This window comes from Tiliqua scincoides, chromosome 6, assembly GCF_035046505.1.
Source record: "Tiliqua scincoides isolate rTilSci1 chromosome 6, rTilSci1.hap2, whole genome shotgun sequence".
Classification (NCBI taxonomy): domain Eukaryota; kingdom Metazoa; phylum Chordata; class Lepidosauria; order Squamata; family Scincidae; genus Tiliqua; species Tiliqua scincoides.
Genome location: NC_089826.1, coordinates 55,877,720 through 55,892,428, shown reverse-complemented (window position 1 = coordinate 55,892,428; position 14,709 = coordinate 55,877,720). Strand labels below are relative to the sequence as shown.

Sequence of the window (14,709 nt, the reverse complement as noted above, 5' to 3'; positions counted from 1 at the left end):
TAAGAAGAAGCCACTGGGGGGCATCCCATGTCATCCTATGAGTTTGCCACAGTGCACAGTTTGGGAACTATTGGTGTAGCCTAAACCTCTGTATTGTGCAGTACTCCAATTTTTGGGAATATATACATTTCAATAGAGCTATTACTGTATTGTACCAACTAAGAGCAACCAGTTGTTTAAGGCACTGCATATTGTATTTGAATTACATTCTGAATACATGTACAGACCCACACCATCTAGAAGCAACCTATCTGTGATTCCTATTTTGAGGAAAATTTCAAGTTTCTTAAACTATCCAAATAGACAACCAGAATTGTGGTGCACTATAAACAGACTATGCTGTCTGGATTAGGATTAATGTAATAACTGATACGTAACTCAAATGAGATTCCAGTATAGTTTAATGCAAAGCAGAAGTAAAATAGCATTAGCAGCATTCTTGTAAATGCCTTTACTTTTCAGTATTGCATCCCATATGTTCTGCAGTGAAAAGTCAAAAAGCACAGTAATAATTATGCTATGACTAGCGCTGAAATGTTTCCTCACATCCCACCCCTGCCCTTTCAGCTCATGTTTCTTTATTTCTCTACCCATCTGACATTTCCTACCATTTATATATCCTTCTTCTGAAATGGCCCCATGTTTCAACAACCGTGTTCTCTTTATGCATTTGTTCAAAACATGTGGCCATATCAGGTATGTCTAGACAGTACAGAGGAATGTGCTTGACAGATGTACCTTGTACATTACAACACTAGCATGGCTTAGATTTTAGTAGCAGTACTTGAAGATTCCATTGAGAAAACTCTTTGAAATTTGTCTATTTAAATCTCACTTAGGTTAAGCGCAGCTATCACAGCATGTGCAATGCTTTGTAGAGATGTGCTTATCTGGTTTTAACAACCAGAGCTTGTGTATTTGCTGAAATCCACTTATGTTCTTAAAATAAATTTGTGTAGACCTAGCAGTGGCCTTATGAGCTTTGTTTAGCTACAGTCATGAACCAAATTACTTTATCATCAAAAGAGAAATTCATTTTTGGGTTCTATAGTAAATATGCATATTACTGTACTTCACCTTTGTTTCATATCTACTTTTTAGTTCACAATTCCATATATTTGACAGAAGACAGTGAAGAATGTTAGATTATTTAATTGACAGCACAATCCTATGCATGTCTACTCAGTTGCAAGGCCCAATGAGTTCAATGGGCCTTATTCCTAGGTAAACAAACCCTACTGAACCCGATGGCACTTACTTCTGAATAAATATGCATAGGATTGTGCTGATAGGGTTTTCACATACATGCATTTTCCATGCCTAGGTTTTGATTTTATTTATTTATTTATTTATCTGTAGTTCTTCAATACACATATGGGAATTTGATATAATTCATCCATGACTATTTAATTTTTCTGTACATTTTTTGGAAATGTGGCAGTTGTGATTAGTATGTATGTATAACAATACTTGATAGTTGCCAAGTCATTACTATTTGGTTGAATAATTATTTTGTATTTACCTAGCAAATTTATTACGAAATAGGATTATGCTAATAGACAGACCTCTGCCAACAGCCAGTCCTTTGATGCAGTGTCACACTGCTCCACTGACGCTGCTTACACACCAGGTCTCGTGACATTCCTTTCGGCAAGTTTGCTACACCTTCTACTGGTGCAGGTACTGCTGTGCCAGTGGATCTCAAATTTAGGCTTGTGCTCTGAGTGAAGTTAGTCATGACTAACTGAGGGCCCAATCCTAACCTCGTTAGGCCGATGCAAGTCATTTGTATCAGCCTGGGGTTGTCGCAAATGTGCGGTAAGACATATCTGTGAAGACTCAGGAACTGACCGCTGGAGGCCATATCCAGCCTCCGTGGCACCAGTGTAAGCTAAGTTCATATCAGCAGCAGGCCGTTGGTACAGGAGGAAAGTAGGGGGAGAGCGAAATGGGGGTGTTCTAGCGCAGGTGGTGGGTAGGCTGGTGGGCGAACTGGGTCCCAGAGGGGGTGGTGCACTTAGGCTGGATCCTAACCCCCTCCCAAACAGCCCTGCCTTACATTGGCCTTACACCGGCCAGCTCAGATCTGCACCATCTATTTTGGTGACAGAGATCCAAGTATCCCTACTGGGGCAGCTGCCGCACAACACAGGGCAAGGAGAAATGATTCCCCTTACTCTGAATTGCATCGCAGCCAGCCCAGCCTTTTGCTGGATACAGCGCAGGCTGGACAGCCTGCCTGTTCCAGCACAGGTTAGGACTGGGCTGTAACTTTCTTTGGGCATGATCCTGCAGAAGGTGTTGCAAACATGTCATAAGACATGTCATGTCACCTGGCAAGTAAGCAGTGCCTATTAAAGTGGTGTACAAAAATGAAATATTTGGTGGTGTACAAAAATAGAAAAATTTCCTGCATTACAAAACAGAATGACAAAATGCAAATAAATCTACAGCATTTAAAAAGCCTCAAAGAACATAAAATTAATGTACTAGCATCTTAAAATATCTATTATCCTTGGTGGGCATTCCTGGGCAGTGGCTGTTGTTGTAGTACGACCACTAAAACTGATCAACTTGACCTCCTCAAAGGATAGAGCCCAACAACCCTTCCAAGATGACTCTGGCCAATATCCTAACCAACTTTTCAGCACTTAGCTGTGCCAATGGGGCATGTGCTGTATCCTGCTGTTGGGTAGCAGTCACAGAGGCCTCCTCAAGGTAAGAGAATGCTTGTTCCCTTACCTCGGAGCTGCATTGCCCTTCCCTTGCTGCAGGAAAATTGGTTAGGATTACACCTTTTAAGGAACAGGCAGATGCAAATGAGAAAAGGCCACTTCTCAAGGTATACTGGCCATAACTACTTAGGACAGTGGTTCCCAAACTGTGAGCCGTGGCTCCCCAGGGAGCCACAGAATCCTTATGAAAAACTTGTCACCCTATAAGATGTATAAGATTGTAGTCGTAATGGGGAGCTGTGGCCATTGACCCAGTAACTCAAGGGAGCCACCAATCAGAACATAAGAACAGCCCCACTGGATCAGGCCATAGAGTTATCTAGTCCAGCTTCCTGTACTAGTGGCCCATCGAATGCCTCAGGGAGCAAACAAGACAAGAGACCTTCATCCTATTGCCCTTCCTTGCATCTGATGTAGCCCTCAGGAGGTCAGCAGGGAACCTGCCCTTAATGAAAAGGGGCAAATGCACCAGGCACGGAGCTTCATGTGTCTCTAGGACTGTGTGGAAGCCTCTCTGAGGCTCCAGATGAGGTTGGAATCTGTGCTTCCAGTTGGCTGGAAGCACAGTTTAAGAGCCGGAGGAAGCTTCAATGGGCTTTCCCGGTGCGTCCTGGAGTCATGCAAGGCTTCATGCGCTCCAGGTAAGTGGGATTTGCGTGCAGGGGGGAGGGGGACAGCATGGGGGGTGCCACTGTGGATCTTTGCCCCGGGCCACAGGGAGGTCTGCCACAGCAGGAGGTTGCACATTAAGCATCATGGCTTGTAACCCGCAATGGACTTTCCCTCCAGAAATATGTCCAATCCCCTTTTAAAGAGGCATGTAGGCCAGTGCCATCACCAGATCCTGTGGCAAGGAGTTCCGTGGGCTAAGTTTTCCCCTGCTGGAAAAAGTCTGGCAACTGCTATCTTGAGGACTTTGTGGGCAAAACCAGCACCTTGAAAGCTGCAGCAAGAGCAGGCTGGGGGTGGGTGCGCAGGCGAGAAATAAACCGGCTCCCTTGCCACCTGTGGTCCCATTCAGACAGGCAGCAGAATCTCTGCACTGAGGGCTTCTGAACTCTCTTCAGCGGCACAGAGACTGCCTCACAGCACGGTGGGGAGTGGGGTGGGGAAGAGCGGGAAGGGAGGTGGCAGGACAGGAGCCCTTCCCTGGCGGGGAGGCCGCAGGGTGTGAGGTGCAGCCGCCAGCCAGCCAGCCAGCAGCAGCGCTTGCGCCCAGGCAGCGCGTGGCTCGGGCTTCCCTCGGGGCAGGGCGCGCGCGCGCCTCCCGTCTCACATTTCCCCGTCTCCATTGGCAAGGCGAGTGGCTACTTGCGCAGAGGGCCGTGGAGAGGGAGGGAGGGAGGGAGGGAGCCGGCGAGGGGACGAGCCCGGCTCGCTGCCTTCCTTCCCTCCCTCTCCCCCGCCAGCCACACTCGCTCGGAGACGCAGGCAGAGGGCGCCTTCGCCATGCCCGCCCCCTGCGGTTGCTGGTGCTGGTGCTGCCGCCGCCGCTCCTGCTCCGCTCCACGCGCTGAAGAGGCTCCCGCTGCCCGGCCCCTGCTACTGACAGACGCCCGGGGAAGCGCGGAGGAAGCTGGACCTCTCCCCCGGCGAAGCCGCCGCTGCTGCTGCTGCGACCCCCCACGGGCTCCGCTCCCCCTTGGCATATAGCCCCCTGGGGGGCTGCTGGAGAGGAAGCCTTCCTTGGCGCGCCTGGGCTGGGAAACTCCTTGGCCCGCTTCGGATGCCCGCTCTCCCGGTGCCTGCCTTTACCTGACGGACCCCAAGCAGCTGGTGGGGGGAGGAGGAGGAAGGACGGACCCTGGAGGCGGAGGGGGGCACTGGAGGCACCTTCTGCTCCATCCCCGGGAAGTTTCTGCTCCGCCGCTGCGCAAGCGAGCGGGCGCCCACTGCGCGGTCTGCGAGGCTTCCACTCCTCCCGCCCCCTGCGCACCATGCACTTGCTGGGATTATTCTCTCTGGGTTGCTATCTGGCTGCTGCCGCGGTGGTGCTGCTGGGAGCTCGCGAGCCCGCCACGGCCGCTGCCTATGAATCCGGGCAGGGCTACGATGAGGAGGAGCCCGAGCTGGCGGAGGCGAAGGTAAGCCGAGGTACCCAGCGAGGCCACTCCGCTTCCCTCCGCCCGGCCGAGCCCCGGGCATCATGTGACCCACCACTTGCTGGGGATTAGGGAGCCCTCCGTAGCCACCCGTGCTTGTCACCCTTCTCTGGAACATCAGGGTGGATCAAAGGACGGGGCCCGCCGCCACTCCTCCTCCTGGTGGTGTGAGCTTGGCGTGGATCGAGGCTGCGCGTGGCAACGGTGTTGGAGCTTCACCTCCCCAGAGTCAAGAAAGTGGGTTACGCATCACAAGAGGATGGGGGCTGCTTCTCGCTTTGAGCTGCGAAGGGTGCAGTGTAGGGGGGGAGGAGTCAACATTCTGCCCCCTCCAGTTTGGAAATCTTGGTGCAAAAAAAAAAAAAGTTTGGAGATCTTGGTGCAAAAATAAAGTTTGGCGATTTGGGTGAAAGTATTGTGTTTGGTTTTGGATTTAAATCCACAGGCAGTCTGACAGCCCAGCCCTAGCTATGTCTACTCGGAAGTAAATCCCACTATACTCAATAGGGCTTACTTCCAGGGAAGTGTGGATAGGATTGCAGCCAAGGCCACAATCCTTGCCACACTTTCTTAGGAGTAAGCCCCATTGATTGTAATGGGACTTAGTTCTGAGTAGGCATGCATAGCATTGGGCTCAGAGTCTGCTATGTTTTTTTTGTTGTTGTTGCAGATATGTGAGTGATAACTTTTTGGTGAAAGTTTTGTGTTTGGTTTTGGATTTGAATCCACAGACAGGCTAACAGCTCAAGCCCATCCATGTCTACTCAGAAGTAAATCCCATTGCAGTCTGTAGGGCTTACTCAGATAAGTGTGGATAGGGTTGCAGCCAGAGGCCACAATCCTATCCACACTTTCCTGGGAGTAAGGCCCTATGATTATAATGGGACTTAGTTCTGGGTAGATGCGCCTAGGATTGGGCTCAGTCTGCTATTTTTTTTTTGTTGTTGCAGTTTTGTGAGTGATAACTTAAGTCTTAAGTATTTATTTTTTTAACTGGATTTGGACTTGATGACCATCTGGTCCCTACAGTTCCACTTTCTCAGTGAGATAAAAGAAATGCAAAAGGTGATTCCTGAAGTGCACACTTAAAGCAAGCAATTCAGTCCCTCAGGATGTGGGGACCCCTAACCCTAGTTATTTCTTCTGTTATCGGTTGTTTGCTTAGGACTCTAAGTACTGTAGAGACAGATAAGAACTCAGATTACATTGCTGCTCAGAGAATTCACAAGCCAATTTATACACCAGTAAAGGACAGACTTGGTTTGGGGAATGCAGCTTTAGTGCCTCCCTGGAAGCATATCATTGATGATGTGACATCCCAGTTTCTTTATCAAGGGAAAAGCTGTGGATCCGCATGTGACTCTGTCCTTAGGATGAAACATGTGTGTTCCTGAAAGCTTCCAGTTTGAGATCTGAGTAGCTGCTGGCTAATAGCTATGAAAGGATTTGGGGAGATTGCTCCGAATGGCAATGTAACTGCAAAGAAGATTCATAAAAAAAGATATAACAACATTAGACTCTGTTTCCCATTTCTAGATGTCTGTTTTTGGTGTTTCTGAAAGCAGTCATAATTTATAGAGAATGACATGGTTTTCAGGAAATTAACTTGACCTTTTACATTCGAAAGTGCTGTCCAGATCATTATCAGTTGCCAACCACAGATTCCTGGAGTTAGAAAGTTCAACCTAATTCAGAGTGTAAGTGTACCTAGATAAGAGGAAAATGTAAGTTGTAACCATTTCTTTTTTAATTTGCTACTGGAGTGAGTTTGACAGTGTTGACTTTGTACACAGTTCATATATGCAGTGTTTGCTTGTCTATAGAAAAAGCCTTCACACTGTGAAATGTGTTTACAGAAATGCCTTGCACAAACATTTCAGAGTTTTTATACAAGAGATCAGCTACACTTCTGTTGCTTACCTATGTCTGCAATATGTGGACAAAGCCATATGCAATATTTGTTTATAAGAAGTTTCTTTGTACAGTATATTGTCCACCTTTTTAATTGTCCATAACAATCTGGTTATTTCAAGTCATTGCTGTCTTTGCTGAGCACACTTTGGAGGATAAATGCTTGCTTGGTAGTTTTGTTCCTGCCCAAATGTGTGACCACAGAACTAGTCCACTTAAGTAACGAATTAAACTTATCAAGAAAGCTGTTTTCCAAAATTGCCATAATGTAAAAAGAGAGAGGATGCCAGAACCCTACTCAGTCTTCTCCAGTGTAAATGAGTTGTCAGCAGGGCCTAGGAGAGGGGGGTAAAGGGGGTAATTTGTACATGGGCCCAGGGTCATAAGGGGGGCCCAGAAGCCTAAGGAGGGGGCCCAGAAATTTCCTGAGGTCTTATATTTTCCTCTCTCACCCAAACTCACTGACTTCATGGGATACTGGGTGTGCAGTGATAGCTGCTGCCACAAGTCATATCTGCTGAACCAGAATGCATACATGAAACTCCTTAATACAGTGTCAAATCTGGGAAGAAACTGGCCTGCTACAGTACCTCTTTGGCTAACCATGAAGAAGTGTATAGGAGTTCAGGGATACAGCTGTGGGACCACAGCTACTGCAGAAGCAAGTTTTGATATGCACAGGACATTTTCCATTCTAGTGTGAACCTAAATATGATGATGCTAATTTTTCAGCAAGATTTTCTATATTTTAAAGATTTTAGAGAGACTTTGGAGTGTCTTTGGTTTTCTGTATTACTGTATTATGCCACATGGGTGGGTAGACCTGGGCTCCAAAAACTTTTCCAGCTATCTCCACCCTCTCTCCACCCTTTTTTGCCCCTTCCTGCCCCCATTCTACTCACCTGTCACCACCCTCCCCTGCTCTGTTTCACCCCTCCCCACTTTGCAAAGGGGCCCAAAAGAAATTTTGTACCCCCTGATAAAATTCCTCTCAGAGCCCCTGGTTGTCAGAACCTGAATTTGACTATTTTAAAAAAGTAGTGTGTAGCATAGATAAAATAATTTCTATGTCTTAGAGAGTACTGTGCTCTCACGTAAACCTGTGGCAAAGTTGGATAGTTTGGGAGAGAACATATGTGGCGTGTATCTCTGGTATTTCTGAAGTCTTAAACGTCCATCTACATTATCAAACTCCCCACTCTTCTGTATGAAATACAATGACTCTTGAGAAACCTGGATAATAAAGCAAAGGAAGTGATGTGTATGTTGGATTAGTGATGTGTATGTGAGATCAGCATCAAGTAGATTATATTTTATGTTTTCTGTGTGAAGGGTGAAAATCAGTGTTCCATGTGTAGGTATGGAACACTTGCAGGAGGGGTGGTGAACACACATTCCTTCGAGTCTGGATTGAGCAAATTTTGCTCCCTCAGCTGTCCACGTGCATGAATAACATAAGTGACTTCAGTAGGACAGTTCAAGTAAAAAAAAAAATTGGAAGGGTTTAGTCCCTGTTGTCACTGTATATTTGTCCCTATGTGCTGAGGGAAGGCTGTAGGAAAAGTCTGAAGGAGTTAGGATTAGAGAAGTAACCTTTAAGTGATCATTTCAGGGAAAGTGTGATTATGCTGTCAATATGAAAGTCATTTTTTTCTCAGTTCACTTAAAAATGAAAACAAAAAGTTATTTTTGGGCTTTTTTAAAAAAAATTGTTTACTTCACTACATTTTCTTCACTTATGCTATATTTTTAGCTGTTGAAATAAAAATGAATACAGAACATGTAACTACATTATACACTCCATATATTTAATAGTGACTATTTGCAGGTAGCCCAATCCTTACTGCGGTGCCACAATGGTGACCGCTGTATGCAGCTGCCCACCGGGACTGCCAGATGCCTCCTTGGGGAAGGGGGACTTTTGTCCCCTTCCCCCCCCCCCGAGTAAGTGTGCAGGGGCCACAATGGGTCTCCTCCAGTAATGCACCAGCTATTTTGCTGGTGCAGACTGTAGGAGCTCCATGTCAGGCTTTTCAGCCTGACATGGAGCATAGGATCCAGCGTAGCAGTGCTATAGCTTGCAGCTGCTGCATGTTGTGTTTGGAGAGGAGCAACCAGAAGGCAAACCATTGTTCTGGGTGGGCCTCCCGTCTGCTTATGGGTCTCCTTGGACCCACACTAGTGGGATGGACTAGGAAAGCGGAGGTAGGATCCTGGCAAAAGTAACTGCTGTCGAGATCCACCCCCGAACCTCCCTCTTCCTTCCACCCCAAACACCCCTGAACTTCCCCTTCCCCATGCATGACACAGCCATGTTGCTGAGTTATCGGGATCTGTGCAGACCAGGCTTTGCAGGCATGTTGAACTGCTACCGATTTGCAGTAGTGGCTGTGAATGGCCCAGCAGCATGATGCTTGTGCTATTGCTGGGCCTATTGGGAGATAGGGAAATACAGCTAGGGCACATGAGAGGGTGGTGTAGGGGATAAATTGTACTGAACCCAAGGCCAAAGGGGGCCTGGCAGTCAAAGGAGGGGGCCCGGATATTTCTTGGGATCTTACATTTTCCGCTCACCAGTACCCACTGCCTGCATGGGATCCCTTCACTGCGCAGCCTCCACTGCTGCCAATGTGCCAGCTCCAATTCAGCCTGCTGCAAAACATTCTGGGTGCCATACTGTGGTCCACATGGCACCGATTGCTGCTGCAAACCATATGCAATGGGCCAAGGAATGCATGCTGACACTCCTTAACACAATGTCAAATCTGGGAGGAGACTGGCCTGCTACAGTAGCTCTTTGGCTTGTGGATTCGCTTACCGTTTGTTGAAAAGCGGTATATAAATACTGTTGTTGTTGTTGTTGTTACCATGAAGGAGTGTATAGGAGCTCAGGGTCACAGCTGCGGGACTACAATTGCTGCAGAAGTAGTAAGTTTTGATACCCAGAAATTTCCTGGGATCAGCTGGCCTTGTGGAGAGTGGCAGATGGGCCGGCTAGGAGGCCAGGTCTAGCAGGGAGGTAGACCTGCCCTGTTTTGCTGCCTTCCCTCCTGTTTTGGAAAGGGGCCCAAAACAAACTTTTTACACCCTGATAAAATTCCTTTGAGGCCCTTGATATGACAGCTTATTGAGAGAGGTCTATAGAACTAGGCTGTAAAACAACTAAGACCAAGCTAAATACAGTGATGGAAGACCTGACTTTTACATGTGAGTCTGCTCCAATGTGGGAGAGCTATTCCTAAGAGCACAGGAGACACTGATCCTTCCCCTGCCATAGCTCCGTTTCTCACAGTCTGTCTCTTTAGACTGGCCAACCCACAGCATGGCACATGCCACTTTTTATGTAGAGAATCTTGAACGTGCCACACACCCGTGGCAGGGTGTCAGTCCGCTGGTGAAAGTACCAGCTGGTGCACCACTTGAGTAACACCCCAGCAGGCCTCATTCAAAACTAACCACTGGGTGACCCCACTGACTTGGCAGCCTTGGCAATGGATGGGGAGGAGGGGTTTGGTCCTGGGGGAGGGCCGGTGGCCCTGTGGGTGTGCGGGTGGGGAGTGGGGTGTGGGCCCAGGATCCGGCTGTTATGCTGGATCCTATCCCCGTCCCCAGGCTGCTCTTATCAGGTGGCACAGATTTGAGTAGACCCATTGGAGCTGCTGTGGCATTATCCAGAGTAAGGCGAATTAGAGTGCAATCCTATGCTCTGCTGGAACAGGCAAGCCAAGAAAGAGGCTTGTGCTATATGCAGCACAAGATAGGGGCCCAATGTGGCTCAGCCAGAAGCAAGGGGAAACTTTTCACCTTACCTCCAGGTAAGGTTCCCTTGCCCCTATGGGTCTTTTCGGACTTGCACCACTTCTTGAGGTGCACAAGTCTGAGGAGAGTGGAGCAGCTTGAAGCCACTCCAAGCTTCCCAGGATTGGGATCCGGCATAACTGCCTGATCCCAGCCCCGCCTCCCACTCCCCGCCCACCTGCCTGTCCCCAAGGCCACCCACCATGAACCCTCCCCCTGCCCAGTAATGCCTCCTCCCCCGTCTCCTCCTTGCCCACCCCAGAGCCTTGCATCAGCCCAGGTGGGCCAACGCAAAGCTCGCTGCAGAAGCTGCCGCAGAGGCTGGATTCAGCCTCTGTGCGCCGGGATGGCTTACTCCCAAGGAAGCGCAAATGTGCTTTATGGCACGTTTGGGACCCTCCTGGGCTGGCGCAAGGGACTTGCGTCGGCCCAAGTGAAGGGCAGGATTGCACCCTTACTTTCCCTTGCCTTGGGCCGAGCCATAGCCACCCCAAACTCAGTCTGGATACAGTGCAGGCTAGCCAGCCTGCCTGTTGCAGTGCAAGTTAAGATTGCACTGTGGGGTAGTGAATTGTGGAGAGGTAAGAGATGGGGAGGATCCAGTGCCCTTCACTTGTTATCCATTTTACTCTTAAAATAAGCCCCATCCACTGTGTTATATGTTACATATGTGACTATATGTAAAAGCTGACCTGCATTTATATTATATTATAAATATTCATACAGTATACCACTTTTCAACAGAGTAGTTCACAAAGCAGTTTACATAGGAAAAAAAAAACACAATAAATGGTTCCCTGTCCCCAAAGGGCTCACACTCTTAAAAAAATACAGAAGAGACACCACCAACAGCCACTGGAAAAGATAGCATGCCAGAATGAAGAGGGACAGTTTCTCTTCCTCTGTTGAAAGAGAGGAGACAGGTCTTTCCCATCTCTTCCAGCTTCATCTTTAGCCTTCTGTGTATATTGTGGCTGTTTGTCTTGTTGCTGTTCTTAATTTTATTAAGCCAAGACAACCAACCTAAGCACACATTCCAGAAAGTTAGTCTGGCTGAACTCAGTGGGACTTGCTGCATTTTTTCCATATATTGCCCATGTTATACAGTGAGTAAACTCATTGAGGCCAACTGATATCATTTCTCTTCTTCAGAGAAATAGTAAAACTTGTTATCAGCAAAGTATGCATGTCTCAACTTTGCTTTTGAAAAATATGCTTTACTGTTATATTTTATTCTTTAAGTTCCCAGAGAACCTAATGGCAGGGTATAAAGTAAATACATAAATTTGTTGTCTGGTGTTTGACATCATGGAAGTTAAAGGAGGAAAATATAATCTACTAATAATAACTTTTCATTCTATGTTAATTTTATTCTTTGTGTTTCTGTCTGTTCACTGGCCAAAGTGTTGGGTTCATGTATAACAAGGAAAAATTGGTAAAATAATTGTGCAGAGCTTAAAATAAGAACAGGTCCTTTTGAACTGAATTGCTGCAGGGAGTACAAGGAAGAGCCGATGATGGATTATAGCGTACTTTGCAGTCTGTTTTTAGAAACAGCCACTTTGACATGCCAGTGCATGAGATTGGGTTTAAGGGATTTTATACTGGCACAAATACACTGGTGCCTTGATGCCACCATTAAACTCAACTTTTGGACCCACTCCTGGTGTAGCAGCGAAGCAATTAATAAATGCCCCTGTAACATAGCATACCAATTGATGCTGTGATGGTCCTGCAGCTTTTTCTTTTTCTAACATCAACATGTCTTGATGTTACTGTAAGTTATAATAGAGATGAGTCAGCAATTTTGAAAATCTGAATTTTAACCTAATCAATGATGTTTTACTTACTTCCCTCTCATAGATTGAAGTAATGGAGGTACATGTAAGCAGATCAAGTTGTACTTCAGAGGACCTGGTCTTTCCTACTCTTCCTACTCTTCATACTATTATTATGAAACTGTAAAGTATTCTTGTTAGGTTTTCCCTTCTTGTAGAATATCAAATTATTAATACATTTAAGAAATAAACTGCTGAGTTTTATTTGTTCAGACCATCTAATCCAACAGCTCTCTACACTGAGACAGGTCTGGGTGAATTGAAAATCACTGCTATCTTATCCCAAATTAATGGAACTGTTGGCTCAGTCCTAATCTTAATGTCTGCTGGCTGCACCAACCTAGATCACTGCACTGGCCCAGGGTGTTGTAAATATGCCATAAAGCATCCAATGCAGCTCAGGAGGTGGCAGGAGGTCGCCTTGGGGTAAGGGGATATATTTCCCCTTACCTCAAGTAAAGCCCCAGTCACCCCTATGGTGCTATATCGCTGGTGCAGAACCAGGAAGCCCTGTGTAGGGCTCCCTGGGAAGGGAGTTTGTATGCAGTGTGACCCACCCCCGCTGATCCCATCCCTCCTGGGCCTGATCCCTTCCTCTCTTTCCCTGCCTGGGAATATCCCCTCCTTACCTCCAGAACATCCTCCCGCAGCATCCGCACCACTCGGTGCAACCTGTGTTGGCCAGCTCTGGGACAGGATGTGGTGCAGCCAGGCCATTGTAGCCCTTTGCACTGGCCCAGCCAGCTTATGAGTTGTTGCAGATATGCCTTACGGCACGTTTGCAACACTCTGAGCCAGCGCAGGAACAGCTGCGCTGGCTCAAGAAGAAGTTAGGATCGTAGTATTATTTGCTAAAGCAAAATGTTTTCTGATTAATGCCGTTTTCCACATGAGCACATCCTGGTGTCCAGTCAAGCCATAATGGCAGCATTTGAGACACTTCTCAGTGCAACTCTACATACTGCGATTGCTCTGAAACACTAGTATTACATTCATATTCCCTATAAGTCCAGGTGTTGTAATAAGTTTGTTTAGGAATGTGTAGAGGGGCACCATGAGCAAACCCCACTGCTGATGTTCACTGTAGCACACCTGCCTTTCCATGTGGACAGTGTTTGCCTGTGCAAAAAAATTATGTCTACAAGGTGGGGGATAGGCCTATGTCAGTGGTGGTGGAACCAGGACTTGCCAGTACCTACCTACCACCACACACCTCTGTACATGCTTGTTTTAATGCCTGAATAGGGCTACAGAAAACATGTCAAGTGTGGATACCCTACACATGTATATAAGCATCTTTAAACTCTTGTGACATGTCTGGAACCAGGATACAGTAGTGGACTAGATCCAGCAGGGTCCTTGAGTAGTTAAATGTAGCCACTGGGAAAGCATTGTTCTATTTTCTAAATCCTTTATTATATAGTACATTTGTGAGAACACAAAAATTTTGCAACCAGTAAAAGAAAAATGGGACGCTGCTTCATAACTCCAGACACCTCTGTAAACATTTCAGAATGAAATTCCCAGTAGACTTTTGGCTAAAATATTCAGCAGATACTTTGGCTTTTTCATTGATTTGTGTCATAGTGTAGCTTTGTTACTCATTTCATCATTCTGGAATGCATTGTACTAGTAACAATTACAAGAGATGTTGCTGTATTGGTTCCAAAGAGAGAGATAAGATCCCGAACTGTTCAGATAATTACTTTTATTGGACCAACTGTGTTAATAGAACAAGACTTTCAGCCTCTACTACACTGCACAAAACCTCTCTGTTCAGGATGATGCATCCCAGCACAACATAGTGCAAAAGTGGCTGCCAATTCTGACTCTTTAACTCCTGGCCAGATGTGTGCACGTGAGAGAGAAATGGGTGAGACAGAAGAACAGCCATTGTAGGACTATATTTATGATGGCAGGAAGGAACCACAGAGTACTAGTGGTGGTAGTGGAGACATACCAAGTTGCATCCTAATCTTTGACAGAATAGTGCTTGTCATCAAAAGTGCCTTTCATGAACAGGAGTCTCAAAGTGATTGCACAATTCTCTATGCATAAAAGCATATAGGATGATGGGGTTGAGTTCTACCAAATGTTAGGATCTCTTTAACCATAGCAGACAACATGAGTAACCCACACATAGCTGGCATGAATGGAAGAAATGGAGAAAAAGAGGACAAGAAGTCCAGGCTCATGGAGAAGATATAGGTGTCTGCTTCCCATTTAATTATTTACAGAGAGGTTCTCTAACATTTCATTTACCCCATTGTAGGCAGTTTTGTTAAATGATGGACTTTCCAAAAGGGTTCTACATATACTTCTGGA

At 46.5% G+C, this 14,709-nt stretch overlaps 1 protein-coding gene across 3 annotated transcripts in view; it reads left to right on the top strand.

Moving 5' to 3' along the window:
* The first annotated feature begins 4,559 nt into the window (after nt 1-4,559).
* The window catches only part of VEGFC (vascular endothelial growth factor C), a 72,453-nt gene continuing 62,303 nt past the window's right edge, over nt 4,560-14,709 (top strand). For 2 of the 3 annotated variants that reach the window (XM_066632543.1, XM_066632542.1), the window contains exon 1: nt 4,560-4,819. In XM_066632543.1, coding sequence (XP_066488640.1) covers nt 4,673-4,819 — 147 coding nt within the window. In that variant the 5' untranslated portion in view covers nt 4,560-4,672. Of the gene's footprint in view, nt 4,820-6,515; nt 6,562-14,709 lie in introns of those variants that run through there. The other variant, XM_066632544.1, reaches the window with a different exon arrangement.